A 26,658-nucleotide genomic window follows, 5' to 3' on the forward strand; every position below is an offset into this window, starting at 1 on the left:
AGAAATATTGCATATCTTCTCCCAGGGCTTGAGAAAACATGCAGAAGAGCTTGCGAATTTTTCATGGCTATGCACATCTATTTCTAGAGATAATCTTGGCTACTAAGGTCCAACTTCAAGGAGGGGGTGCAGATCATAGGTGGGTATAGTCCACCTGGGCAGCACGATGCTCACCGATTCATTTTTAAGTTAAATAGGCTCCAGGAATCTTCAAGATCTGGCTGGTTGACGTCTTGGGCTTCCAAGAACAATCCAGAAAATCCCCCCACTACCACTAGCTCCGTTTGATAAATTTAGAAAAGAAAAGCGAGTACGAAAAAGAAGGTGAAGAAAGTAAAAAGAACCCTGATCACCAATGTCACAGTCTATACGTATCCTGTGGCTTTAATTGCTTCAAGACCCAACCAATCTCCTCTGCCACCACATCCGGCCGTAAGATGTGGATATTGTGCCCACAACCCGGTAAATGTACGAAGTGCGAAGTAGAAGACAACTTCAGCTGCTCCTCGTGAAGATCCGCATCAAAAGCCCTCCACCGATCAAGCAGGGCCCTGAACTCCTCTCGCTGTTCCACCGTGCCATTCCCCACCTCCACGCCTGCGTGGTAGATCCGCTCATAGTCCCTGACTCCATTACAACGAATAACACTAACAGGCCTAGACCCCATAGCCTGAATTGCTAACTGCCTCTTCCCAGCCAACGTATTACAAACCACCACGAGGGCATTTGCCTCCATCTGTGCTGCCTCGGCTCCACGCGAGATATCAATCGCACGAACCCGCCACTCATCTTTAGAAAGCACAGTTTCTGCCCGAAGCCCTGTTACTTGGGCGAATTTAAGATTCCCTTGTACGGCGCTGATGCTAGCAGCCGGTAGCTGAAGGCAGTCGCTTTGCCGCTCTGTGGAACTATCTGCGAGGACTATCCCGGCTACTTCGGATGGGTACAAGTGTAGGTATTCCCGGGCAACTATACCGCCGTAGGAGTGCGCAACAAGTACCAAAGGCGGTAGGAGATGCGTGCGGCAGAGCAGGCTGTGTAGCTCTTTAGCGGCGGTAACGGCTGGCGATCCTTCGGGATTGGGGTCTGAGTTGGGGTCTAAGTTGGGGTCGGGATCACTACGCCCGAGTCCCGAGCGATCGTATAGCAGAATCCGAGTTGAGACTGCTACTAAGCGGGAAAGGGCTGTGTATGACGATGCGACGTCCCCTGCACCATTGAGAATGACAACTAGTGGATCTGGTGGGGTGCGGGGAGGACCGCTGACTGAGGCATAGAGACAGTGGGTGCCGATTTGAATCATCGAATGGCCTGTGTCGGATGACCAATTTGACTCTGGTGATAATTCCATATCTCTTCTGTTTATGAAAAAAAGCATTATACAAAAAGTTAAGTGATGTAAGATCCAAAACCTTGAGTGTTGTCCTTAGAAGATGGTAAGCGAGCTAGTTGCCCGCAATCAGGAATCCTTTTGATTTTTAATCCTACATCATGATAGAACATTTATTATGTTCAACCCGATCGCAGGTGCGTACATCATGATTCTAACAATACTTCATCCAATGCTGAAGATGTCAATTACGATTTACTTTAGTTTTGGCATACTTAATGCATATAAGATCGTACTATGCCGATGATCCGCAGTTTCGACATTATGTCAAGGCATTATAGTGCATAGCATAATCTGTGCTAAAAATAGAGTATATGCCCAGGTGAGAATAGGCTACTGAAGGGGGGAACGCTGAATGGCAGTGCGATCTAGCCACACAGGCAGCAAACAATAGAATATCCACACTACAGTATGTTATAGTAATTAGTGTGTAGTACTGTCTATATAGATAATATGAACATTGAAAGAACGAAATAAGCATATCAATTGATTTATTGTAGCCATCTTACCTAATGCATGGTTCAATGCACATATGTGCACATGTGCAGACGTCAGCCGTTATTAGGCCGACTGTATTATGGATGTTGTGCATCTGTATCTAGATAGGGGCCGGAGGATCTTGAGGCAGCAATGTGATTCAAGTTGATGATATTCCTACCTCGCACCCCTCCTCTCTCCTTCCCCTCAAGCTTTGTTTTTTTGTTGAATGTTACTAAGTTCTGATCTCATCTGTTCTTACCGGGCGCGTAACATACTGCGCATTTGAGGTCACCTCCATCTAAAAAGGGCTGACGTGCATCTCCGGTCCTCAGTATTGGAAGTTCTGGAGGGCTTGATAGGCATTGAAATTTCTTAGTCCAATCAAAATTAATTAACTCAGTTCAAGTGGTGCTTCCATTCCTCCCCATACTACCGGGTCTCTTGCCAATTCCAAAAAGTTGATGATTAACAACCTAAGCACCCATCTACAGTGAAATGCTTCCAACCTTAGAAGGTCGTTCAATATTGGACGTTGTAAGCATATAGAATCTCACTTAAAAACTTAGATATATGGAGGCTCCCTGTCTAAACACTCCGTGCAACCAAACCTGGACGCCTTGTGCATAGGTCTCCCTGACAGTGTGCGTTCATAGTCCAATAAGCAATGAAGCAAGATATGAAAACGATACATATCCGTTACCCCGCCCAGATAGAGGCTCTTAGCTTTTTTTCTTCTTCCCTTTTTATGCCCTCATTCTCTCGCCTTAGAGTGCGCTGTGTCTTCTGGTTAATTACCCGTCATTCTGGATATTGACTTTATACCATTACCTTTTTCGCGACCATTTCGCTTTTTTGCTAATGTCTTATGCCGGAATCATCTTCTGTGCATGGCCTGGAAGATGGTGAGGCTTATGAGATGAGGCATCGAAGCATGTACAACAACCACAGTTCCCCCATTTCAAGCTATGATAAAGATGACTTCCAACTACGACGACTCGGGAAAAAGCCGGAACTGAAGGTATGCATGTGAATATATTCATCAGAATGCATCTATGGATTTCGAATAGTTTCTTGTTAACTCTCAAGCAAGCGAAACTTCAATTCCGTTGCTATCGTGGGGCTGAACTGCATAGTCCTCATGGCGTGGGAGATGGTAGTGATGTCAGGTAGCATCAAAGCCTCGTGATTTTTCTCTACCTGAGGATCCACATATTATGATTTATTGACAACTTTTGCTATATCAATTTTAAGAACTTAATGGCAAAGTACGCTGATTATCACCGGCCCTTCATCATGACGGGCTTCTAACTGATTTGATAAAGTGGTGGTCCAGCATCATTCCTTTCCGCGCTTTTCATTTCATGGATCGAGTCACTATGCACCATAATCATGATTGGAGAGCTTTCTTCAATTTATGTTCCCCAGATATTCATCGGATAAAGCACTTGTGACCTTTTAAGCTACAAACAAGGTAATAAAAGTCAGGGCACCGGTATAAGCTGGGCAATATCACTGGTGTGCAATGCTTGCCCCTTTAAAATGGATGAGACTTTTGAGTTATCTAACAGGTATGTAATATGCATAGCCCATGGCATCTGGGATATGCACTTGTGTTCAAACTCTCCCGAAAACATTTGAATTTCCACAGCAAGTCTAAGGTGGAGTCAAAACACGTACTTATCTCGCTAAATAACCTTGGAAACATCTAGTGTACACAACTTCCATTGCTTGGCTGATAGTTGTATGTTAAGCCTATGACACTGTCGCGAAAATCGTACAGATCCTGATTTTCTTTGTCCAGTCTTCCACTTATACGCCTGCCGGGTGGAAAGAAAAACTTATCGGGCTAGGAATTCAGGTTCTCGCCTGTATTCTAAATGTTATAGGCGGTCGAACGCTTCCTCAACTTGAAGTTTTGGCTTTCATGATACATATCCTAGGGTTCTTCGGTATATTAATATCCCCGGCATATTTGCCTGAGCATACAGAGGCAAATGAGCTTTTACGCCTTTTTTTAACGCCGATCACTTCCCATAGCCATCTCTTACCTGGCTCCATGTAATGATATACTACAATGGTCTTTCTATGGGAGGAGGATTGTGTTGCGCAGCACATGTAAGCGTTACATCTATCTTTATTCATATGGATGTTCCATTCAAGTTCTTTTGAGTCTGACTGGCCGTATAGCTTGCTGAAGAATCCGAGAAGGGAACAACTATACTAGGTCCTACAATGACTATATCAATGATACTTGATGGTATTTTGGGCTTTGGGATGGCTATTGCGCTGCCTTTTAACAAAGAGATGATTGGAATAGCCTCCGCCAATGCTGTATACTCACCAATTATCCTTTTTCATCAAACTACAGGATCTCGCTCAGCCACTATTTTATTTTCTTGTGTGTGGATTTGTCTTCTATGGGTCGGGTGTTAGCTTGCATGGCACCTGCGTCCCGTCAAATTTGGTCTCTAGCCAGAGATCGGAGGATCCCTGGATGGGAGATATTGAAAAAGGTAGTCACATAATCTCACTTGCATATATTCTAATATCAGCTCATCCCTATTCATAGGTTTCTCCCAATTACCTACCTACGAATGCGACATTTTCCGTGGTTATACTGTCAGTATTGATAAACTTCATTGAGCTCGGATCCTCTTCGACTTACATGTATATCTTTGACTCGGTTATTCCATTATGGTGTATGTCATATACAGGTATTGGGGTTCTTCTCTTGTACCGTCGATGCAACCGGCAGATTCTTTCCTATGGCTCTACGAATGACTCAATAATCAATGCACCGGGTGCAAAGCCCGTGTGTGGAGCTCTTTTAGGATTCCTGGAATTTGGGGTATCAGGATCAATGTCGGCTGTATTGTCTACGTTTTATTCTTTGCTCAAAGTTTGCCGTGGAGCGCAGACTAGGCACGTTTTACTGACCGTTTCTTGAGCTCTTCTGTGGTGTCTATTTTCATGACAACTTTCATATAAGTTTTTTATTTAGTACGGGCCCGGCATTACTTTAAAGGTCCTATTGCAGAGACAGGTAGCAGGGGGGCACATGCAGATTAATGCAAATTCTACTATTCGATTTAGGACAGCTTGTGAATAAAACACACGGAAGCAGTTAATATGAAGTCAAACCTGGAATACAAGCTGCCTAGGAAATAGCTTGAGTAATTGAATTGAATTAAAATTTCCTTTTCAAATAATTGAAATCAAAGCTCGTATTCGACTTAGATAAAGGTCTCATAAGACTTACATTAGTCTGTCTTAAATCTTTGATTCAAATTTAACATAATTTACATAATATTAGGCTAAAATACGAACTGTCCCACGGTTTGGTGCTTCTGAGGACAGTCAAAAAAATCACTTGAAGAGACCATGCATCAACCAAGGATCAAATAGAAGGTCTTTTGCAGAGGCTCTTTCTTCAGGAAGCCAACATAGCATTCGCCGGAGAAAACGTAGGAAGTCGTCCTTTTCGTCGCCTTTGAGCCTTCTTCTAGCGTGCGAAGATAATCGGAGAAGTTGATTATGATAGTCTAACATCCTTGCAAGAAGTGCCAAATCAGATACGACAAAGGAAGACCGAGCCAACATTTGAATATTTGAAATGGACGGCTATTCAAGCCCGACATTACCATGTAGTATGTATTACTTCCACCAATTATTTACAAGAGAAGACAACATTAATTTGGGACCCAAGAACATTATGTAACAAAGAAAACCCTCGATCATCAACCATATTATTATCATGTGATTTGTATGCGCATGGGCATCCATCTATATAATTTGCTCCGAGATTATATGTAGAAGAAATGTGACCTTTGTAATCATGCTGTTCCAGCCTCGAAATTGTAAATGGTGTTCCTGTTTGACTCTATTCTGGCAGGACGCACGCAATGTTGCTTGTTTTTTCAATTTCCGTCAAGACCTATATGATATCAGTCTCGCAAATTTAATATTGATATAATCGAACTTACCGGGTCGCAACACGCGGCCTGCTGATCAGCCTCACAAGATCCATATGTCGTTTCTCCATCGTCAGATGACTTCAAAAGATCCGCATGAGTACCTTGAACAATAAGTCAGTATAATTTACATTTAATATAAAATATCGTCTATTTATGCAAGTTTTCAAGCACAACATACAGTTGTTCCCAGCATAAACGAAGCCGAGGACCGGATATTCATTCAATTGTTGACAGCACAGACCAGGTGGGCCAGCAGGAATGGGATTGACAGGCTTGATGCAAGTAAACTCGCTAGCTGCAACGGTGCAAAGTGCAGATAATATGACTAGCTTCATTTTGGGGGCTGAAGTTTATCAGAGTGATAGGGGAGGATCTAAACTTGCGCGATTACCCGCGAACTGATGTTCGCCAAGATAAAAGTGGAGCATAGATCTTACCGACAGAAAAGACGATTACCTAACATATTTAAACGACACCGACGTCATTTTATGTGTGTTCATGCAGCTTGATGCGAGAAAACAAGATACGCGAGGAACTGTGGTGGCGCGCGATTAATGCAGGGGAGATTGGGCGATCGATCGGGGTTTCCGAAACCTTGACTTCGGAACGTAGCTCGGACATAAGCGTATTCTGATGTGGCAGTAAGCCCTAAGTGCGCCACTTTAAGTTGTCGTTTATTTGGTACTGAATGCGGAGTTTACGCTTGGAGCTATGCATGATAAACAAAGTAGGTCAAGGATAAAAGGTACGTATGGTTTCGAATTTTTCAAAGCAACAAGATAAGAGCTAGACGTTCTAAAAAAAGAATGACTGCTAAGAAGAATCCAGCCCAAGCGGGCTTACACTCAAAGCTGCCCAAAACTTCTGACCGGACTCAGCTGGGCTTCAAAAATGACAACCGGCGGGTGGTTCTTCAGAATAGGAATCTGGGCTAAGGGAGAGGTGGGAGCATCGCCAAGTTGTCTCGGTCAATTGAGAATCGGGGAGGGTGAGAAACGACACGGTTGTAAGTCTCCAAGGCCAAGTGAATAAGGCCAAATAGATCAAATCAAACCAGAAGTCGGTGTCGACTGGAAGTTTGTTAAAGAGACTGGTGTGTCTGAAAGTAGTGACTCGACCCTAGCCTCGGTAATCAGATGTCCCGATCAGCGTGGGAAAAATGGATGGGCAATCTCTGATGGAAGGAACCCTAGCATTTCGTGCGAAATTCTGCTTCCCCGGGTCTTACGAGAGAAGGCGAGCCTGATAAAAGGCTACTCTAGCATTCAATGATATCAATGGACATCAATCAATCGTAGTTCCCCCCAATCTGACTAGCGAACGCGGTAGAAACACTGCGAGCGTCATCATCGTCTTGTAGATGCTGTCCGGGAACACCGCGCGTGACGCGAATGCTAGCGGAGCTACCTCCAAAGATGCTGTTGCTATCGGGAACGCCGGCGCGATACGGCTCGCGGCCGCCAGATTCAACGTACCGCTTGAGACGGTCGGACTGACTGAGACTAGGTTGTTTGTTCATTTCGTTGATGCTCAATCCAGTCAGACTGACACCCCCTTGATCAGCACTGCGCCCGTCGACAATGCTTCCTGTAACATCAGATTCGGTAGCAGCAACCGATTCTCCAGCTACGCTTGGCGCACCCTTTGCCCGAGCACCGTTGACGCGGCGACCGCCGGAAAGAGATGGCCAAGAATCCTGGAAGTTCTGGAACATAGGGGGGTATCCAGAAGGAAGTCCAACTCCACCGCCACCGCCACCGCCAAGGGCGGATGAATGAACGGAAGAAACGTCGTCGGGAATATATCCAACGACAGACCCAGTATCGGGATACTCATTGCGTTGACCGTTGCGACCCATCATAGCGCCGTTGTTAGCATTGGATGGCGGGTTGAAGTTCATCTGGAAGCGCTGGGGGCCACGGTAGGCTTGCTTGGGACGGCTGAACTGAATCAGGGACTCTTGAAGGTTCGACAAGGGTCCTTCCACGAGGCAGTGTCGTTCCTTGAAGTGCTGGAGGAGACAGTTCCACAGAGGGTGCTTCGAAAGCACTTTGGGGTTACCGAGAATGACAAGGCCGTAACGAGCTCGAGTAAGAGCGACGTTCAGACGGCGAGGATCACTCAAGAAACCAATACCTTGGTGATCGTTGGAACGAACACACGAGAGAATGATGTAGTCCTTCTCACGACCCTGGAAGGCATCCACGGATGCGACCTCAATCTCCTTATAATGCTCCTTCTTGAATGTACCGTGGGCCTGCATTGAGCTAACAATATAGCTGCGCTGACCCTCATATGGCGTAATGATACCAATACCACTTGGTTGCACACCAGCCTTGAAAAAGCGGGTGACAATCTTCTCGACATTGGTCGCTTCAGTACGATTCAAGTAGGAGGTTCCAGATGCTGAAATCTCCTCATTGCCCAAATTGGACCAGAACATCATGGGATCGTCCAGCATAGGCCATGGGAAGTCAACATCGCGACGCAAACGATCGGCGACTGTGACACCATTCTGCAGCGATCCTTCGTAGAACATGTTCGAGGGAAACTCGGAAAGACACGGGTGCATACGGTACTGCACATTAAGACGGATTGGCGAGCAGCCCAGAATGACAAGTCGTTCGAAAAGAGACTGATTCAAACCAGCCTTGGCCGCCTTTTTGTTCATGATGACGGGTCCAAGTTGTTGATGATCACCGACCAGCACAACTTGCTTGCACCCAAGAATCAAGGGAATCATGCACTCCGGCTCTGCAGACTGTGTAGACTCGTCAATGAGAACGGTTCGGAACTTGAGCTTGGCAAGACGCGGGTCGCCTGCACCAACACAAGTGCAGCAAATGACATCCGCATTGCCCAAGATTTCACGTTCAGCTGCGCGCGTGAGTTGTTTCAGGCGCTTTTCATCCTGGCTGGACAATTCACCAAGTTCTGCCTTGAGCTGATTAAGCTTGACCAATTCAATATTACTGTCGTTCATACGGACTTGCTCATGCAAGGAAAGGAATCCGACAGGAGAGTCGACGTCCTCTCGAGACTTGGCAGTCACACGAACAGTCTTGAGGCCAGTGCGGTGAATACGTTCGCAGAGCTGGTCAACCGCAACGTTGGATGGAGCACAGACCAGAACCTGGCCACCATTGAGCCTGGCAAGGTGGTAGATAATTGTTGCTGAAGTCACGGTCTTACCAGTGCCAGGGGGTCCTTGAATCAAACTAAGGGGTCGCTGAAGAACGCTTTTAACAGCATTTATCTGACTGCCGTTCAGGTCAGGCAAGCCAGGAACGCTGAATTTCTTGGGGATCTGTGTCTTCATAGGTGCCGCTGCAACCTCATGACCAAGGAGTCGGTGGAAAATGTAGCCTGACACACTCATTTCATCAACGGCAAAGTTCTTCATGGCAAGCTGCATACGGTCAAAGGATGTTGACTTCCAAACGTAGTCCGCAGTGAAGTTGTGCGTGCATTCGGTGGGAACAGACTTGTGATCACCCTTAGAGCGCAGTTCAATAGTCACTTCATCGGACTGATTATTTGGGATCTTCATCACATAGCCCACTCCCTCCCATTTGGAGCGGAGTTCACCAGTATATTTCAAACGCATCTCATCGCCAACCGCCAACTTGACGTCACCAAGCTCGAGTTTAGGGAGAACAAAGCTTGCGAGGTGCTTGTTATTAAGACCCAAATCCCAACGAACAATAAGACCATCCTGGGACTGAGACTCCTTCAATTTCCGGTCATAGTCGGCCTCAATTTTCACAAGCGGACCGAAAATATTCTGGTATTGGTAAGCATCGTCGTAGCGCAAAAGGACGGGCGCAGGTTCGTCATCCACGGCAGTAGCTTTCTCCAGATCCTCCAAAGTAGCCTGAGAGTTTTCTTTCCACATCTCCTCAAGCTTGGCAATCAATTGGGGACTGAGATGCCGAGCGCGAAGTTGCTCCTGGTCGGTAGGAGCACCCACAAGCCACTGTAAAAATGAACGATCCTCAATAAGTGGTTGCCAGCGAGAAGTATCCCAGTTCATGTCCTTGGAAGATGGCATAGACGCGCATGGCTGTCGGCATAGAAGCACCACAACGGTGTCGGACTTGGCAGGAATGAAGCCGAGCAGGAACACATTCTTTGTACCACAGTTGTAGCACTCCAAAATAGTATCACCAAGAGAAGAAGCGGGGTGCAGCTGAACCTCCTTGTGGCGAGCTCTCACGAGGTGATTGACGATATGAGAGGAGGAGGTATTGCCTCGGGCGCTACAAAACCATTTGTTGCAAGAGAGACACTTCACCACGCTACTAGGGTTATGGATACCACAGTATGCGCAGGCATGAGCAGGCAACTCTTTCTTTTCGTCCGCATGTCCTTGACCTTTTTGGTTTCCATTCGCAGGGCCGTCGATCGTACTTTCCAGGTCATCGTCTTCCATATCGGACCCTTCATCTTCGTCATCGTGCCGGCGCGGCCTCGCTCGATCAAAATTATCTCTCGGATGATCATCCATGTCCGCTACCACCGAAGCATCGTCGGCCAGTCCAGGGTATTTCTCCATCCCGCGGGTGTTGAAAGCCAGTGGAAGCAGTGAGGGACCTGAAGCTCAATATAGAAGGCGAAATTCGAAAAATGACACTCAAAGGAAAGCGTGCGTTCCGAAAAGTAAAGAAACTGTTAGGTCGTAATTCAAAGGAGCGTAGAAGGCAATCGATCATTCCAGGGCGGTTTCTTGATCCGATCTGAATGTGTGCCTGAGGGGCAAAAGAACGGGGGGAAGAATATCTGAGGTAGGATGTTAGTTAAGACCACAACAAAGAATTCAGATTCCAACGTACAGCCCAACTCTCTCTGTCACACAAAGAACCGACAAAAGAGAGTGGAAGAAGTTAAGAAGATCAAAAAGCCTCTCTCCGCAATCTGCGATCCAGATTCTCTATCAGTGGGATCCCACTACGGTGTCTCGTACGGACCAGAGGTGCAGCCCCGGAGTTTAGCAGAAAAAAAAAAGTTGGCCGCTCTCGATCTATCAGTGAAGAATTTCTCATCTCTCCTCCCCACCAATAAAGACACAATATGCTGGTAAGTTTATCTATGCCAAAGTATATTCTATTTTGCACATGTACTTACATTTCCAAAATTAGCGCCGTCAAGCACGCGAGCGTCGCGATTACCTTTATCGCAGAGCTCTGCTCCTCCGAGATGCCTCTATCGCCGAAAAACGAGCCCAGCTCAAGGCTTCCTTGGCCTCTGGAAAACCTTTAGATCCCTCAATTGCAAACGACAAGTCTCTCCGTGAAGACTTCAAGTACGATGAATCAAAAGAGAACGAAATCGACATCGACGATGAATATGCTTTAACATCCGGAGTTATCGACCCTCGCCCTCTGGTCACCACCTCTCGCTCGCCTTCCGCTCGTTTGGGCGCCTTTGCGAAAGAAATCCGTCTCCTCCTCCCAACCGCCATTCGTCTCAACCGTGGTAACCTTGTCCTGCCCGACCTTGTCTCCAGTGCAACCTCTGCTTCTCTTACCGATATGATCCTCCTGCATGAGCACCGTGGTACCCCAACCGCCATGACCATTTCTCATCTTCCCCACGGTCCTACTGCCAGCTTCTCCCTGCACAATGTTGTTCTTCGTGCGGATATTCCAAATGCTGCCCGGGGCACGGTATCAGAGAGTTACCCTCATCTGGTCTTCGAGGGTTTCAAGTCCAAGCTGGGTCTCCGGGTTGTTCAAATCCTCAAGCATATGTTCCCACCCCGCGAGTCTGGCAAGGTTGGTAACCGTATCGTTACCTTTGTGAACAAAGAAGATAGCATCGAGATGCGCCACCATGTCTTTGTGAAGACTGGATACCGGGATGTAGAGCTTGCGGAGGTCGGCCCACGCATGACGATGCGGCTCTTCGAGATTCGGGGAGGCACTCTGGAGAAGGGCGGTGCGGGTGATGTCGAATGGGCTCTTACCCAGTACACAAGGACAAGTCGGAAGAAGGATTACTTGTAAGGAATCACTTTGGAATCATGGTGTCGGTTACAGGCGTGAAATTTTTATTATGGCATTTGGACTTGGATTTATATGTTGTTCCCTTTTCTTTTTTGGGCAAAAGTCCGGTTCATCCATGGGCGCATCGGCGTTGTTAAGGTTAAGTAAAAGACAGATTTTGCCAATTCATGTATCTACTAGATTCGTGCTACAACTTCAATACCCAGTTCAAATGATAAGGGTTCTAAACCCTTGGAATTTTATCAACAGTTCATTCTTTCGCTGCTAAACCAAACCATAAACTAGAAAGGGACATTGAAATCCTCTCTCAAATCATCTTTTGTGCCTCATAGCGATGGTAAAAATATGAACTGCAAACCCACTGCTCATGCTAGTATCCTTCCACCCTTTCCCTATGCTAAATCCCCAATTTCAGCACCATGATCCCGGCCATTAGCCACAAAATCTTCTAGCGGCACGACAGGCGAAGATCCACGAAATGAGTGAGCCAAATTCATCTCCAAGGAGTCGACATCAGCATCAAAGCCGCTGTCTTCCCCAATCGACGCGGGCATCTCCAGAGGGGCTTTCCCATCAGCAGAAGATACATGCTCATTGACTGGACTTTTCGTGTCCTCTGATTTATCGACACGAGGAACATCCCCTTCACTCGCCACCGGGCGCTCAGACAGACCAGGTTGCTTAAGGAACACGGACAAAACACTTTCCGCTTGGTAATCATACCAGCCTTCATGGAAAGGTAGAGAATTTCCTTCATCGTCCTTCTTAGGAGGAGGAAGAGTTGAATCTGTTCTGTCCTCCCATTCTTTCCCTGTTTGAAGGAGAAAAAGCTCCTTGAATTTGGTCTTTGCGACTGTCAGGCTGCTCTTTGGAGGAGCAAGGACCGTAACTTCTGATTTCCCCACGCGAGAATATTTTGCATACACTGAATAAGTTTCTGGCTTCTGCATAGACTTGAAGATCTGGAAATTGTCAACACCGTGACCTCATTCAAGTTGTGACTCGGAATGATATACAACTAACCGCCACACGAAACTTCTCACGTTTTCCATCTTGCTGTGGACGATGCAATGTCGCGTCCCAAGATTCATTGGTACTTTCTTCGACGTAAACATTTCCCTTGGCTGTGAGTTGTGAACTTGTGATTAGTACTAGTACGGTTGCAAATATTGATGTTCAGCCATCCCAACAGTAACTTACGCAAAGCCACAGTCCTCCGGCGTTTGGCGGGGGTTGTTTTAGCAAATGGATCCTCTGTTAACATAAAAAAGTTAGCAGTTCCATGATTTTTTTTCAAAATATAGTGGAAAAAGAAGAACCGTACTTATGCGGCTCTTGGGCTTTGGGGCAGGTTGCGGTGGCGACGACCGTCTTGGTCTCTTTAGAGGCCTCAACTCCGGCTCCAGGATATTTTCCCAAAGATATGCCACTGCCTTCTTTGGACGGGGTGAAGGTTTAGTCTGAAGCGAGTCATAAAGCCAGTCGTAGTTGACAATATGGATTGTACCCAGCTCTTTTGCTGTCTGAACTAAAACTCATGAGGAAATAATTAGCGTTAGCCAGACTTAAGGATAGTGTCTGTGATTATATCTGAATCAGTGCATGAAAGACACTGCACCATGTGTACGCAGGACAACGATGTCTGTATAAGATGTAGAGGTATGCGTAATATGGAAATGGATGTGCAAGACGTACCTGCTTCAACATTCTTTCGAAAGGCGTCCTCAGATGCAATCAGATGAGTAACACGCGAGTCGACCTTCTTATAATAATCCCCACCATTGTGTCGTATCCAGCCTTGAAATTTCTCGCCGTCCTCGAACTTTCCCACGACGGCGACATGAATGTGTTCGAATGCTTTAGTGGGCATAGCGGCGGCGATGGATAATCGTTAGCGAAAAGATCGAATGGGAACGGTAGATATTTGTGTTTAAGCAGTGACTGGTCGACTGAAATTCCGTGGACAGAGGATTGATGTCGAAGGAAATCGGTGTCAAGATGGAGGTTGTAGAAAGAGGGAACAGAGAGCGAATGCCAAAAAGCGAATCTCTTCTAGTTTCACGTCAGTCAGGGGAAGATCATTGGAGGAGCAGTAAGGGAGCAGATGAAGAATGGAAATTGTTTCATTGGGGGTTATGCACAGCTAGAATGATAGCGAAATGATATCGAAGGAACTTGGTATCGAAATGGAAGTTGTCGGAAGATGGGTCAGAGAGCGATTGTCAGAGAGCGGATCTTTTCTCGTTTCACGTCACTAAGTGGATGAGCAATGTAAGAGTAGATGGGGAATAGAAATCGTTTGTTGATGGGGAGTATGCGAAGGAAGAATGGCAGGTGAATGATATCGAAGGAACTGCTATCGAAATAGAAGTTGTAGGAAGAGGGGACAGAGAGTAAGTATCGGGAGATCAAACCTCTTCTTCGTTTCACGTTACTTAGTGGAAGAGCAGCGGAGGAGCAGAGAGGAAATGGAGGGAATTTCATGGGGAGTATGTGTAGGAAGAATGGAGAGGTGAACCGAAATATTATATTCATAAATCATATTGCTAATAAACGGTCATGCAAGAGAATAATAGTCTAGAAAAGGGGATGGCAGAAGCCACCGGAAACCCGAGATATTTATTAACGAAAAATCTTGGTCCAGACAGAATTACTGGCGAATACTTTTAGCAGCTTTAACAAATGCCCGAATCTTGTTCGCATCTTGTTTCCCATCGGTTTCCACCCCGGAACTGGTATCCACCGCCACTACCTTCGATCCTGACTGGCCAAGGCGGCTGACAACTTCAACAACATTCTCAGCGGTCAATCCCCCAGCAAGAACAACACGCAGTCCCTCGTCACTGTCGAGTGCTTTCTGAACCCCGACTCCTTCCAGAAGCTGGCCAGAGCCACCAGCACCGGAATCAAGCAAAGGTAGAGTATGGTAGTTTCGGCGGGCGATTCCAATATCACCGGGGGCAAACTTGCGAATAACAGGTACAGGAATCAGGCTAGCCCATTCTAATGGCTCTGAACCATGGAGCTGCACGATGTCAAGCCCCAGCTTCTGTTGTTGTGAAATGACGTATGACAATGGCTGGTTCATGAAAACACCAACCAGCAACGCCCGAGACGGGTGTCGTAAGAGGGTAGAGGAGTGGTCGAACCACTCAGTGGCAGTGGAGCTCGGCTTTTGTTGCAGAGCATCACCGGATGAAGTAACAGGGCGTGGTGTTGACTTGACCACTTGTGAAATGCTAAGTGCAACATCATCAGATACTTTTCTGGATCGCCCTTGGACTTGGATAATCCCAATTAAATCAGCACCCGCCTCAATGGCAGCCTGAGCGGCCTCCGCAGATCGGGTACCACAGATCTTAACCAAGGGAGAGTTTGTTTTTGAAGTTTGGCCAGAGGATCCGCTCAGCAGTTGTGCCACGAAGGCAGAGGTATCTGGCGCCCGCATCAGGGCCTCGCCCACAAGAATAGCCTTGACTCCTTCGTTCTTGTATGCCTCAACATCCTTAGGGCCCGTAATTCCACTCAATGCGCAGACAATCGTGCTTTCTGGTACTTGGTCCATCAGACGGCTAGTAGTACCAAGGTCGACTTCAAAGCTTGTCAAGTCGCGGTTGTTGACGCCAATCACTTCAGATCCCAAGTCAACTGCAATTTTCATCTCTTCGGGGGTGTTGACCTCAACTAGAGGCTCCATCCCAAGGCTGCGAGAGTAATGGTACAGTCTTGTAAGGAGCTCGAGGCTAAGCATCTTCACAATCAGTAGAACTGTATCAGCACCTGCCAGCCGAGCCTCCAAAATTTGGTATTCATCAAAGACAAACTCCTTTCTCAAGATAGCAGGACGGTTGGCGAGTCCTTCAAAGCTTTGTCGAACAGCTCGGAGGTCGTCAATGGTTCCTTTGAACCATTCAGGCTCCGTCAACACTGAGATAACACTAGCACCAGCCTTCGCATAATCACGAGCTTGCGCAGGAGCACATACATCTGCTGAGATGATTCCTTTTGAGGGGGAAGCTCGCTTGATCTCTGCCATCAGAGACAAAGCATAGTCTGACTGTCTGAGACGTGCAGGGAAGGAAATCTGCGGAGGGGCGATATTCAAATCATAAGCAGCCTGAAGTGTCTCTGGACGGAGAGCTGGGATCTTCTTTTGCTCGGCAACGGCATTTCTACGGTGGGCGTAGATCTTCTCCAGGATGGACAACTTTTTGTCCACTGGAACTACTGATTTGCTCACAGCAGGTGCCTCTTGCTTAGCGCCAGACCAAGTTCCAGAAGTGAGCCTCAGGAAGTTTCCAAACATGGCGCGGCCATATTCTGTCAGGATACTCTCAGGGTGAAACTGCACTCCTTCGATTGTAAACTCCTTGTGGCGCACTCCCATGATGACAGTTCCGCTACCGTCCTCAAGCTCAGCCCAAGAGGTGACTTCCAAAGCATCTGGAACGGTCGAGTTGGTTCCAGCGAGGGAGTGGTATCGAGTAATAGAGAAGGCAGTGGGTAATGCCTGGTAGACGCCCTTTCCATCGTGCTTCAAGACCGAGGTCTTACCATGCAAAATTTCACCTGTTACATCCACTTTGCCACCGAAGGAATTTATAATGCATTGTTGACCCATACAAACACCAAAAATCGGGACTTTGCCTTTGAAGTATTGAATGGCCGCATTGCTAATCCCAGCATCAGTCTCGGGGTGACCGGGACCAGGGCTGATCACTAGTTGTGTCGGCTTCTTAGCAGCTAAGTCCTCCACAGTCACTTCATCATTGCGGACGACAGTAACTGTAGCGCCCTCGAGAACAAGGTATTGATAAACGTTCCAGGTGAAAGAGTCATAGTTATCAATCAACACAACATTGGAGGCACTGTGCAAGCGGGCAGCTCTAGTGGGATGGTGGGGTGAATGGTCGACAAGGTCCGCCATGGTGGTAATGTATCTAGAGGAAGCAGGATTGTCAGATAAAGGTTGAGTCGGTTAAACGATTCAAATCACCAACCTCTATCACAAACCCGAAAATCAGAAAGCGAAGTAAGAGTGCTACCAGAGCGACTGATTTACAGTGACACAAAAGTGGAATGAATCACCCTTCACCGCCTTGCGCTAGGCCAGGATAGGCAATGGGGATTGTTGACCGCCGGCGCGCCTGTTGAAGCCTGAATAATTTGTTCAAAGCTCCCGCGAGCTAATATTTACCCCAAAACACAAACGCCCAAGTTGCTACGCTCTTTTTAGCTACTCGCCTTCCCTCATCTAAACATTTCTTCTGGTTCGGTGCAATTCTATAATGATCTAATTGCCTGGCCAAATGGCTCCCATTCCGGAGGCTTATTTCCCGTCCCTGGACAAGTGCTTCTCCGGGGACGCTCAGCTCTTGTAAGTTTGACGCTCTAATATCTAGTCGAGAAATGCCGCTAAACTTGCCCTCTGCAGGTCTTGGAAACGCGCATTCCTTTATGTCAATGATCCTCAAGGTCATGCCGGCAATGGCGACAATGTCGAAGCCTTCATTACACATCCCGAGACTACTCAACTGCTCTCTCAAAGCTTGAGCCCATTTGCTCGTCCTTCCGCCAAATCGAAGTCAGAGTTTGATTCTAAAACAGCTGCGATTCATGTGGAAACCAACACTAAGACCTTCGATCTGAAAGAAATTAAAGCGGACGCCCAATGGCTTAGTCAAAAAGCAGATATCGACGAGATCACAGCTCTCAGAATTACGGTTCTTGAATGGCAAAATCGACCGGCCGAACGACTCACAACAATCTTCTCGAGTGAGGAGGTAACAAGTGTACAGAATGCGACGGGTGCCGACAACCATAGTATCTCTGTGGCTGGTCCCAATTTGGCGAATATCCTTAGACAGGCCACTGAAAATGACAGCGGCTCCTCGTTTGACTCAGAACCGCATCGACGTTTGCGCATACGCCATATCTTTCTTTCGGAGAGGAGCCATATCCTGAAGACCTTTCGCAAGCTCCTCGTGTTGTCTCTACACGAAGCATCAAATGAAGCTTCTTCTCGAACACAGAACACTCACACGAAATCAACTCTGCACAAATTGGGGACATCCCTTTTCGACGACAAGTCCACAGGGACTGCTCTCGGCAGGTTCTTGGAAGGGTGCATAAGTGCAATCCGCAGCCGTTTGACAGACCTCCGAAAGGATGATGGCTGGTTGACCTCAGGCGAGAGCAGTGAGGAAATTGAGTGTGCCTGGAGAACTACTCTTGTAGATGAAATCATTCATATCTTGCAAATTATGTTCCACCAACTTCATGCGTCTGCTCAAGTTCCCTCTGGTGATCTCTTATGCACTTGGCTTGATTTGATGTCCGAATATCAGTTCTTGAAAGACTTACAGGTGGTAAGTAACAGCTTCTCTTCGGACGATCCAGAGCTTTTAGATACTAACTTGTGCAACAGTTCTGCGAAGAGCCAAATGAAGTCTTGCTGGCCCTCCAAACCTTTGTCTCGCTCACTACCATATCCTTCTTGAAGTTGCCTCTGGTTTTTGAATCCATTACACGCCAAAAGCAGCCCGAGGCGTTCCCGTCTGAGCAAAAACCTTATTTCCTTTCCAAGGACAAAATCTCCCAAATAAGCGAGATCTTTACGAAACCTGGTGTTGACTTAGACCCCGCAAGGCCTGCGGCCTTATCTTGGGGCTTGATTATCAATTCCATGCATTCAATCGCTCTCGACGACAAGCACGCTCGAGATATGGAGCAGTTCCACAATGCCGTGGACTCATTTCAGTCGAATAATCATAATGCACATGTCTCGCGAGAAGCTACTCTTTACGAAGAACTTATGGATTGCGCCTCAACACCAAATTACTCTGTCGATCAGATAATTAATATCTTGACATCTCACGAAGTCAAACAGTCCGCTCTTGATATCCTTGCGAATGTGTCCACCATGGCTGGACCTGTATCAGCAATTGACGATATTCTAACGTATCAAAACATGCGCCTGGCCCTCCTAGACGTTGTTCGAGTTTCTGCCATGTTTTATGAATACTCGACAGAGCTTGTGGCCTCGGTTTTGGCTATACTTGATGGCCCATCTAACGCGCCTTTGCTGAAATCAGCGGACTTACTCGGAGTTGCCGACCCGATCACCATTTTCACCGAGGACAGTCTTTTGATGGAAAATGTTTTTCGTACTGCGAGGTCTCGATTTCCTTACGAGGCTCTTCCCTTCTTGAAGCTCTGCCGTGCTTTGATAAGCAAGCAATGCGTAAACGACGATGGATTGCCTCGACTTTTTGATGAATTGGAAAGGATGGAGACTTTTACCCAGATAGTTCCTGCGGCATTCCAGGCTTACCGGACCATCCGAGAAGATGAAAACCAAAATTTTGTGTCACTCATCCAGTCTTTACCTATGTTTGAGGCAGGTAGTCGCAATCGCCTTCCCGATATAGAAGCCAGCAATGCTTTAATCATCAGAGGTTCATCCGAGGTCCCAGCGGCCACAGAGGGTCAGATTATTTCAGAAAACAAACCGCCGGTTGTTATGTGGCATCATGAATACTCGTGTTTGAGTTTTCTGGGCAGCTGGTTGGAAGAATGGAGTGAGACTGGTGGATACTCCGCTGGTTGGGATATAGAGACTGGCACTGAGATCATCGGCCTTTTGGCGAAGCTTGTAGCTCACGCTCAAGATCTGCGTCCGAACGAGTCCCCTGGTACAAACGCAAAGAGGGTCCTCGAAATGACCAGCGATGGTTTGTCACGGCAGGGGGATATTATCACAGTTATATTTGACATTTTCGAGCGCAATCTGCAAAACATTGGCTCTCAGAGCGACCCCGCTAAGGCAATGGAGCCAATCATGGCTTGTGTTCAATTTGTCCGAGAAGTCTTGAGGGTTCTTCCTTGTCGTGTTTGGCCGTTCTTCAGTCGCAGCAGCCTCGTTGGGTCAGATGGCAAGGGTGGAATGATGACGACAATCATTTCAGCAGCTGAGATGCCGTCTGGGGAATATCCGTTCCTTCTTATTTGTGTGGATCTCTTCAAAGCAGTCGTCGAGGACGCAGGATCTCGCGCAATATTAAGAAGAAGCCCAGGCAGCGTTGCAGGGAAATCCACAATCGCGACTGACTGGAGTGCCAGCATACCGTCCCACATTATGCGAGCGATTTTGTTAAATTTTACTCGCACAATGGTGGATATATTCAACAGCAATGGCAATTGGCGTTTCAATCTTCCCGGCCAACGATTTGAGATCAATGCCAGACTGGCTACCACATTCAGCCAGATTCTACATTATTCCTATGGAACCAACGACAATGCCAAGCCGGAATCTAAAATCACAGGCGTCTTCTCTTCATCTGCGACATATATTCTTGACATGCTTCGACCTCGTTCAGTCGCCGATCTACCATTTAACCCACTTCTCAGATTAATTGCCGAGGGTCTCCAGACTCCATCTACCCTTCATCTCCGTTACCTTTCCTTGGTAGAAAGCCAAGTTACCTCTACTTTAAATCTATGCGTTAAGCTAGTCCAAGCATCTCGCCTCGCAGGTTTAGCTGGGTCGCTTTTGGAAGAGCAGCTTTTCAAGGCTGCGCCTGTCCTGGTCAAACTCTACGCATCATCTGATGCGTACAAGTTATCAACCGTGTCGCTGCTTGAAATTCTCATTTCCAGTGCCGCGTCAAATTCAAAGAACGAGCCTCCGTCACTTGTTGGTCATCTAGGAGCTGAGGCAGCCTGCTTGTTTCTTGATGTTCTCTCACCACTTGACAAGCCTTCAGGAGGCAAAGATCTTCTACTGGCGGTATGGCGACTGCTTTCAACGTTCGTCAGTAGGCGTCAACAATGGCTTGCGGTTTTCATTCTCACTGGCTCATCCCCGCGCCAAACGTTGAAGAAAACTGGCAAGTCTGGAGATCCAAGCATGAGGGGCGTCCCATTCCTTCAAATGGCCCTCGACAAGCTTGCTCATATTGATCAAGAAGAACCCGAGGTTGCTTTCGAAATGCTCGAGTTTGTCTCTCGTGCTCAAGAAAATTGGCCATGGGCTACTCCACAACTGAAGAACCATCCTCAATTCCTTACTAGCATCGTGAACCATGTTTCAAAGCTGAAGATTTCGTCTTTGCCAGTGAAGGATCAAATCTTCGTGACTCGGGTGGCTGCTGTCGTTGCAGACATTTGTGCAGTCTACCTGCATGCCGCAAAGGAATCAAACGATCGGAGCTTTGTCAAAACACTCATTCCGCTGGTTCAGTGGTACGCTAAAGATGCTGTGAATGTGTCTGCCTATAATTCTTCGTTGCATTCAAACCTAAAGAAGAACTTTGAGAAGCGGTATAGTGGCTGTAAATTGATTGACTTCAAACGAACACCATTGGCCACTCGCGCTATGGGACGAGATTACTATTACGACATAGAAATGGGACAAGAACTTCTTTCCTATGACTTTGCTTGGGCAGGAACCCGGGGCCAAGGTTTCTCTGAGGAGTTCGAGCGAGCCAACATCAATCTCTCGCTCGTTGAGGCGCAGGTGGTACGTATTTTTCGATTATTCAATTCATTCATTCTTCTGGGGATATCCACTAACTCCGTATTTAGAGCCTTCTTAACAGTTGGAAGTTCTTTGCCATTGAGCATTGTGCCGATTTTATGCCAGACCGCGAGATCCAAAGATCGATGGCCGTGGTCGCGCAGCACTGTCTTGAGGCAAATAGCCGTGGTGTTCCACCAGAAGCTATCTTTGAACGCATTCAGCAAACGCGAGTAGACTTTGCTCAAGCTCTCCTTCAGCGGTTAGTACAAGTGGGATCTCGAGGATCCGAAGTATTCGCCATGCTTGAGGTCACCTGGAAAGCTATTCTTTCTCGCCATTCAACTTATGAAGATGCCCTTATCAGCGATGACACCGAGTATTACCGATCGCTTCTTAATGTTCTGTTCCTGGCACTTCAATTCCATCTAGAAACCTCCCGTGCACCTCCTACGGCGCAGAACAAGGTCGTTGTTTCTTCAGATTTGACAGTTGTCGTGGAAATAGTCAAAACCATTGTCGCGCAAGGCTTCAAGTCCCTCACCACATACCTACATGAAGAGCCTGAGAAATGTACACCTAAGGATTTCGGCGTCATCATCGCTATTCTCCAAAGTGCTTTGCATGTGAAGGATGCCGACCGACTTTACGAGCATATCACCTACCATATTGAGGATAACGACACTGCTAGACATGCTACCACGCTGTTTTCATGGGCTGATCAGCTCTTGCTGGAGGGCGATCCCGTCTATGGAGATCTCAGCATGTCCATCCTGGTCAAAATGTCAACAATCCCTATGCTTGCTGAGCACATTGCTGTAGAAGGAGTCTTGATGAAGCTGTCGACGTGCCGTCTGACCAACCTCCTCCGCCAACCAAAGGGCTTCGGTCCCTTTGATCCCGTCCCTCGGCTGTACAGCATCTGGACCGCGGGTTTCCTACCTCTATGCCTGAATCTCCTTTATAACGTTGTCCGTACAGCACCTGAGGTAGTCGCATTCCTCAACCAATTTGAAGGACAACTCAACCGTGCAGCTGAAGTTTTCGCATCCCCTCACGCCGGCACTTCTGTATCCGCTGCATCACAGTACATCAGCCTTGCGATGGCTTCTGAGGCATACTCCTTGGCTTTGATTTCCTTTATTCTTAACGGATTCCGTCAAGCTGGTCCCAGCGCCGGGTTAGACCCGCAGTCCATCCAAGAGCTTAAGTGGGAAAAGACCCAAGTCAAGGATGACATTGAGGCACTGCTTAGCCGCCGAGAGATCCTGCGCGCGCGAATCGTTCCTACAACTGACAAGGAAACGGAATGGTCGCGAGAGAAGCCCCTTGTTGCAAACTCCAAGGCCACGACTCGATTGGAAGAAAAGGTTGTGGCCGAATTGACTGCGGCCTTGGCGTGCCTGAGCGGAGATGAGGATTCATGATAATCATGTTTGTTTTTCTAGCATTTGGTTTTCTATGGTGATGTGTGCAAATGTTTCTGTTCTGTATTTTGGGTTGGGCGGGGAGTGTAGTAGATCAACATCTTTGCGGGTTGAATTAAGATCATTTTCTGCAACATATGCCATTTACTAGAGCTCTCAATCTAAGTTCATGCATATTTTCATTTTCCTTTGCAACTCGGCAATGTATCATCGGGGTAAAGTTGCATAATTATCCCCCCTTCAGGTAGTATTCGAACGCCTTTTTCTTGGGCTTCAAATCGGCGTAGCTATTTCGCAGGTTTTACATAGTAGCCAATTAATACTAGTATTAGTACACCCAACATTCAAGTTCTTCCATGACTCAGTTTTAACAATATTGAGCTTAGTGCTACCCGCATATGTAGGCCTCGGCATATAGAACCCGAGCTGTCTCGCACAATTCTCTCAGGGAAGAACACCTGGGCATGGGCAAAAAATTACAGTGGCTCCTGAGTCTACGATGGGCCTGTTTGAATGAGAATAAATTTGTGCTGGGAGCTTTGCAAATCTTGATATAAAGCTGCATGGTTTATCCACTCCCTGTTAGTCGAATCAAAAAGGCTGTCCGTTATTAAAATGGGTATATTGGTACCGAACTGAGTACCCATTAAAGCGAATGGCTCGGAGCCGGTAGAGTGTACGCAAAATTTGAATTGCGAGACTATTATCCAGTTATGAAAACCATATTATCCACCTTGGCAACATGGGTGCTTTCAAGGCCACGTATGATATCGTGGACATACTAGTAGCTGTTATCCAGCAATTTTCAACCAGCCTGACCCATCGGAAAGAAATTCTTTCGGCGCAACACACTGATAACAAGAAGCGACAGTAGAATATTCAAAGTCTATCGAAAAACATTCGAAAATCTAGGGGAATTGTATAATTGGGATTTATAATCTCCGTCATCCGAGGTGCTTGCTCAAACTGCCTCGGATCCCCCCGCATGCATAACCGATTTATGCGGGGAAAGGACCAATCAATTCGAGCATTGAAAATGGGGCTTGGTACCTAGGATACAGACTACCAATATGAGCGGGGGTAACGATCACAGCTATATTAATTCCTCTTTTATTCTCCCCTTAACAAAACCAACATCTTCTGCCCAATTTCAACGTGGTACCTACACATCGACATTGTATAAAGACCCGATCATCTCAAACTATTACCTAAACCCCCGAACTCACCTACATTCCAGAATCCAGTATCCTCGTGATACAAGCCACAATGCCCTACAAATCTCGATGGAGTATCGACATTCCAAACACCCATTTAGCATCCTCCATCCTCAAATCTCCAACAGCACCACTATCAAAAACCAAAAAAGCCTTCATCGACGCTGAAAAACCAGATACCCACTTCCTTACCCCCCATGATTTCCGTCTCTGGAGCCAGCGCTTCGCCGCTGGTCTCCGCAAATCGGGCTTCAAGCGCGGTGATCGCGTCCTTCTCTTCTCAGGCAATGATATCTTCTTCCCAGTAATTTTTATGGGAATCATTATGGCCGGTGGAATCTTCACAGGCGCAAATCCCACATACGTCGCACGCGAACTAGCTTACCAGCTTCAAGATAGCGAGGCAAAGTACCTGATCTGCGCATCTGGAAGCCTGGAAACAGGTCTCGAAGCAGCGTCCCTCGCAAGCCTCCCAAAAGAGAGACTATTTGTCTTCGATAACGGGGTCTACGAAGGAAAATCTAACCCGAAAGCCGGATGTCCGTACTGGGGTGATCTCGTCGCATCCGTTGAAGAAGGTCAGGCATTTGTCTGGGATGATCTAAACACACCCGAGCTAGCAAATCAGACTCTCGTACTCAATTACTCCAGTGGAACGACCGGAAGGCCGAAAGGGGTAGAGATCACGCATAAGAACTATGTTGCTAATATGCTTCAGTTTGTGCATTTGTCTACTCTGAAGCCAGATTATCAGGAGACGAAGGAAAGGCTTAGGTGGCTGTGTTTCTTGCCTATGTATCATGCTATGGCGCAGACTATCTATATTGCTGCTGCGCTTTATCATGAGGCGCCGGTTTATTTGATGCCGAAGTTTGATTTTCTGGGAATGCTGGAGGGGATTCAGAAGTTTCGCATTACGCATATTCATATCGTGCCGCCTATTATGGTGCTTTTGGCGAAGAGTCCCGCTGTGAAGAAGTTTGATTTGAGTAGTATTGAGGGGATTGGGTGTGGTGCTGCACCTTTAGGACGAGAGACTTGTGTTGAGGTGGAGAAATTATGGCCTAATGGGGCGGTCAATGTTAAGCAAGGCTGGGGGATGACAGAGTAAGTCCTTTTTTTTCTTTTCTTTTTTGCTATTGGTTTCTGGTCCCCGTTCCAGCCCTTCCCTTCGTATCATTTACACTCATGATGTGCTTGTTTGCTTTTTCTGGGGAACCGGATAAAGAGTGATATGTAGGAGATTATGTGCTGACAATAGTTTAGGGCTACATGTTCTGTTTTAGGATGGAGCCCGGATGAATTTAGTGACTCTGCATCTGTCGGGGAACCTAATGCCAACTGTGAAGCTAAGATTATGGCAGACGATGGTACAGAGGTCCTAGCTCGAAAGCAGCGGGGTGAACTGTGGGTACGCGGACCAAATGTCATGAAGGGGTATTGGCGGAATACTAAAGCTACGGAGGAAACATTAACACCGGATGGATGGTTACGAACCGGTGACATCGCTTATGTGGATGATCAGAGCAAGTTCCATGTTGTGGACCGAATGAAGGTGCGTTACTCCATCTTCCGAGCAGACATCAGCATGAACATACAAGAAGCCCCACTTCCTTGAACTTAAGTGGGGTTATGAAGGGAATCACGCACTGACAAATTCTTCAGGAATTGATCAAGGTCAAGGGGAACCAAGTGGCTCCCGCGGAACTGGAGGCTTTATTATTGGAGCACCCGGCTATTGCAGATGTCGCGGTGATTGGCGTGACGATGTGAGTGATACCCGTTTTCACGTTTACTTTTTGATTTCTTGCTTTTTCGCGGGATCTTGGGAATCTGGGTCTTTTTATGCGAGTTTCTACATGTTTATTTTTTCTCTCTCTTTGTTTGTTTGTACGCCGTACTTTGGTTACAAGGCTAATATTTGGGATAGTAATGCCGACGAACGACCTCGAGCATATGTTGTCTTGAACGCGGGACAATCAGCTAGCGGCGAGGAGATCGTCCGATTCATGGACGGGAAGGTTCATCATAGCAAGCGTATCACTGGCGGGGTAGAATTCATCGATACGATCCCGAAGAACCCATCAGGGAAGATCCTACGTAGAGCATTGCGCGAGCGAGCGCAGGCGGAGCTGAAGCAGCAAGGTGTCACGGCCAAACTTTAGACGAGACAGAAGACGGCTTAGGACCTGCTTAGTACTATATTATAGTGTGATTTGTTTTTGGAAATTTCAATTGATTCCAAGGTTCTTCTTATTTATTTTTTCTGTGGAATTGAGGAATCTATGCAAGAGATCTGTTTTGTACATAAAGAATTCGATAATCCCAGTTTCTCTCTCTGTTGTAGAATTGCTATATACCTATTTCGTTCTGTCGCATAGGATGCCCCAAGAAAGTAATTTGGAATTGTTTCTTTGATCTCATGCGTCGTGCCCCTCTCTCATACAGTAGTAGATATCCACGGCGATCCCTCGCGGGGATCCATAGTCTTGGGGCGAGGGCAAAGTCAAAGCAGAAACCCAAGATAACCGAGTGCGGGATGATTCAAGCTAATTCGTCGGGCGCACAAAGTTAGCGCGGGATCGTAAATCCAATAGCTGAGGTGAAGTGCGATTTCGATCGAGATCAGAGGTCGCTAAGAGGACACCGCT

The 26,658-nt window shown here is 47.0% G+C and overlaps 8 protein-coding genes across 8 annotated transcripts; 3 read left to right on the plus strand and 5 right to left on the minus strand.

Moving 5' to 3' along the window:
- Positions 1 to 358: 358 nt before the first annotated feature.
- Positions 359 to 1,303, minus strand: N7478_000926 (alpha/beta fold hydrolase; the record flags this gene model as incomplete). Its single annotated transcript, XM_056917141.1, has 1 exon — positions 359 to 1,303. The coding sequence occupies one exon, from the start codon at positions 1,301 to 1,303 to the stop codon at positions 359 to 361; it is 945 nt and encodes a 314-aa protein (XP_056785021.1).
- Positions 1,304 to 5,750: 4,447 nt separating this feature from the next.
- N7478_000927 (uncharacterized protein) lies at positions 5,751 to 6,179 on the minus strand (the record flags this gene model as incomplete). Its single annotated transcript, XM_056917142.1, has 3 exons — positions 5,751 to 5,804; positions 5,854 to 5,945; positions 6,023 to 6,179. The coding sequence occupies 3 exons, from the start codon at positions 6,177 to 6,179 to the stop codon at positions 5,751 to 5,753; spliced, it is 303 nt and encodes a 100-aa protein (XP_056785022.1).
- Positions 6,180 to 7,132: 953 nt separating this feature from the next.
- On the minus strand, positions 7,133 to 10,399 carry N7478_000928 (putative regulator of nonsense transcripts; the record flags this gene model as incomplete). Its single annotated transcript, XM_056917143.1, has 1 exon — positions 7,133 to 10,399. The coding sequence occupies one exon, from the start codon at positions 10,397 to 10,399 to the stop codon at positions 7,133 to 7,135; it is 3,267 nt and encodes a 1,088-aa protein (XP_056785023.1).
- A 515-nt stretch (positions 10,400 to 10,914) lies between these two features.
- Positions 10,915 to 11,849, plus strand: N7478_000929 (snoRNA-binding rRNA-processing protein IMP4; the record flags this gene model as incomplete). Its single annotated transcript, XM_056917144.1, has 2 exons — positions 10,915 to 10,920; positions 10,983 to 11,849. 2 exons carry the CDS (start codon positions 10,915 to 10,917, stop codon positions 11,847 to 11,849), a joined length of 873 nt encoding a protein of 290 aa, XP_056785024.1.
- Positions 11,850 to 12,241: 392 nt separating this feature from the next.
- Positions 12,242 to 13,719, minus strand: N7478_000930 (BRCT domain protein; the record flags this gene model as incomplete). The annotated part of the gene is made up of 5 exons (XM_056917145.1): positions 12,242 to 12,811; positions 12,873 to 12,973; positions 13,050 to 13,103; positions 13,174 to 13,377; positions 13,545 to 13,719. The coding sequence occupies 5 exons, from the start codon at positions 13,717 to 13,719 to the stop codon at positions 12,242 to 12,244; spliced, it is 1,104 nt and encodes a 367-aa protein (XP_056785025.1).
- A 780-nt stretch (positions 13,720 to 14,499) lies between these two features.
- On the minus strand, positions 14,500 to 16,776 carry N7478_000931 (bifunctional anthranilate synthase/indole-3-glycerol-phosphate synthase; the record flags this gene model as incomplete). The annotated part of the gene is made up of 1 exon (XM_056917146.1): positions 14,500 to 16,776. The coding sequence occupies one exon, from the start codon at positions 16,774 to 16,776 to the stop codon at positions 14,500 to 14,502; it is 2,277 nt and encodes a 758-aa protein (XP_056785026.1).
- Positions 16,777 to 17,158: 382 nt separating this feature from the next.
- N7478_000932 (nucleoporin) lies at positions 17,159 to 22,793 on the plus strand (the record flags this gene model as incomplete). Its single annotated transcript, XM_056917147.1, has 4 exons — positions 17,159 to 17,226; positions 17,284 to 18,217; positions 18,277 to 21,369; positions 21,435 to 22,793. 4 exons carry the CDS (start codon positions 17,159 to 17,161, stop codon positions 22,791 to 22,793), a joined length of 5,454 nt encoding a protein of 1,817 aa, XP_056785027.1.
- A 1,266-nt stretch (positions 22,794 to 24,059) lies between these two features.
- N7478_000933 (acyl--CoA ligase) lies at positions 24,060 to 26,172 on the plus strand (the record flags this gene model as incomplete). The annotated part of the gene is made up of 4 exons (XM_056917148.1): positions 24,060 to 25,114; positions 25,274 to 25,562; positions 25,673 to 25,776; positions 25,938 to 26,172. 4 exons carry the CDS (start codon positions 24,060 to 24,062, stop codon positions 26,170 to 26,172), a joined length of 1,683 nt encoding a protein of 560 aa, XP_056785028.1.
- Between the last annotated feature and the right edge of the window lie 486 nt (positions 26,173 to 26,658).

The sequence above is a fragment of the Penicillium angulare genome (assembly GCF_028827245.1).
Source record: "Penicillium angulare strain IBT 27051 chromosome Unknown utg000001l_segment0_segment0, whole genome shotgun sequence".
Classification (NCBI taxonomy): domain Eukaryota; kingdom Fungi; phylum Ascomycota; class Eurotiomycetes; order Eurotiales; family Aspergillaceae; genus Penicillium; species Penicillium angulare.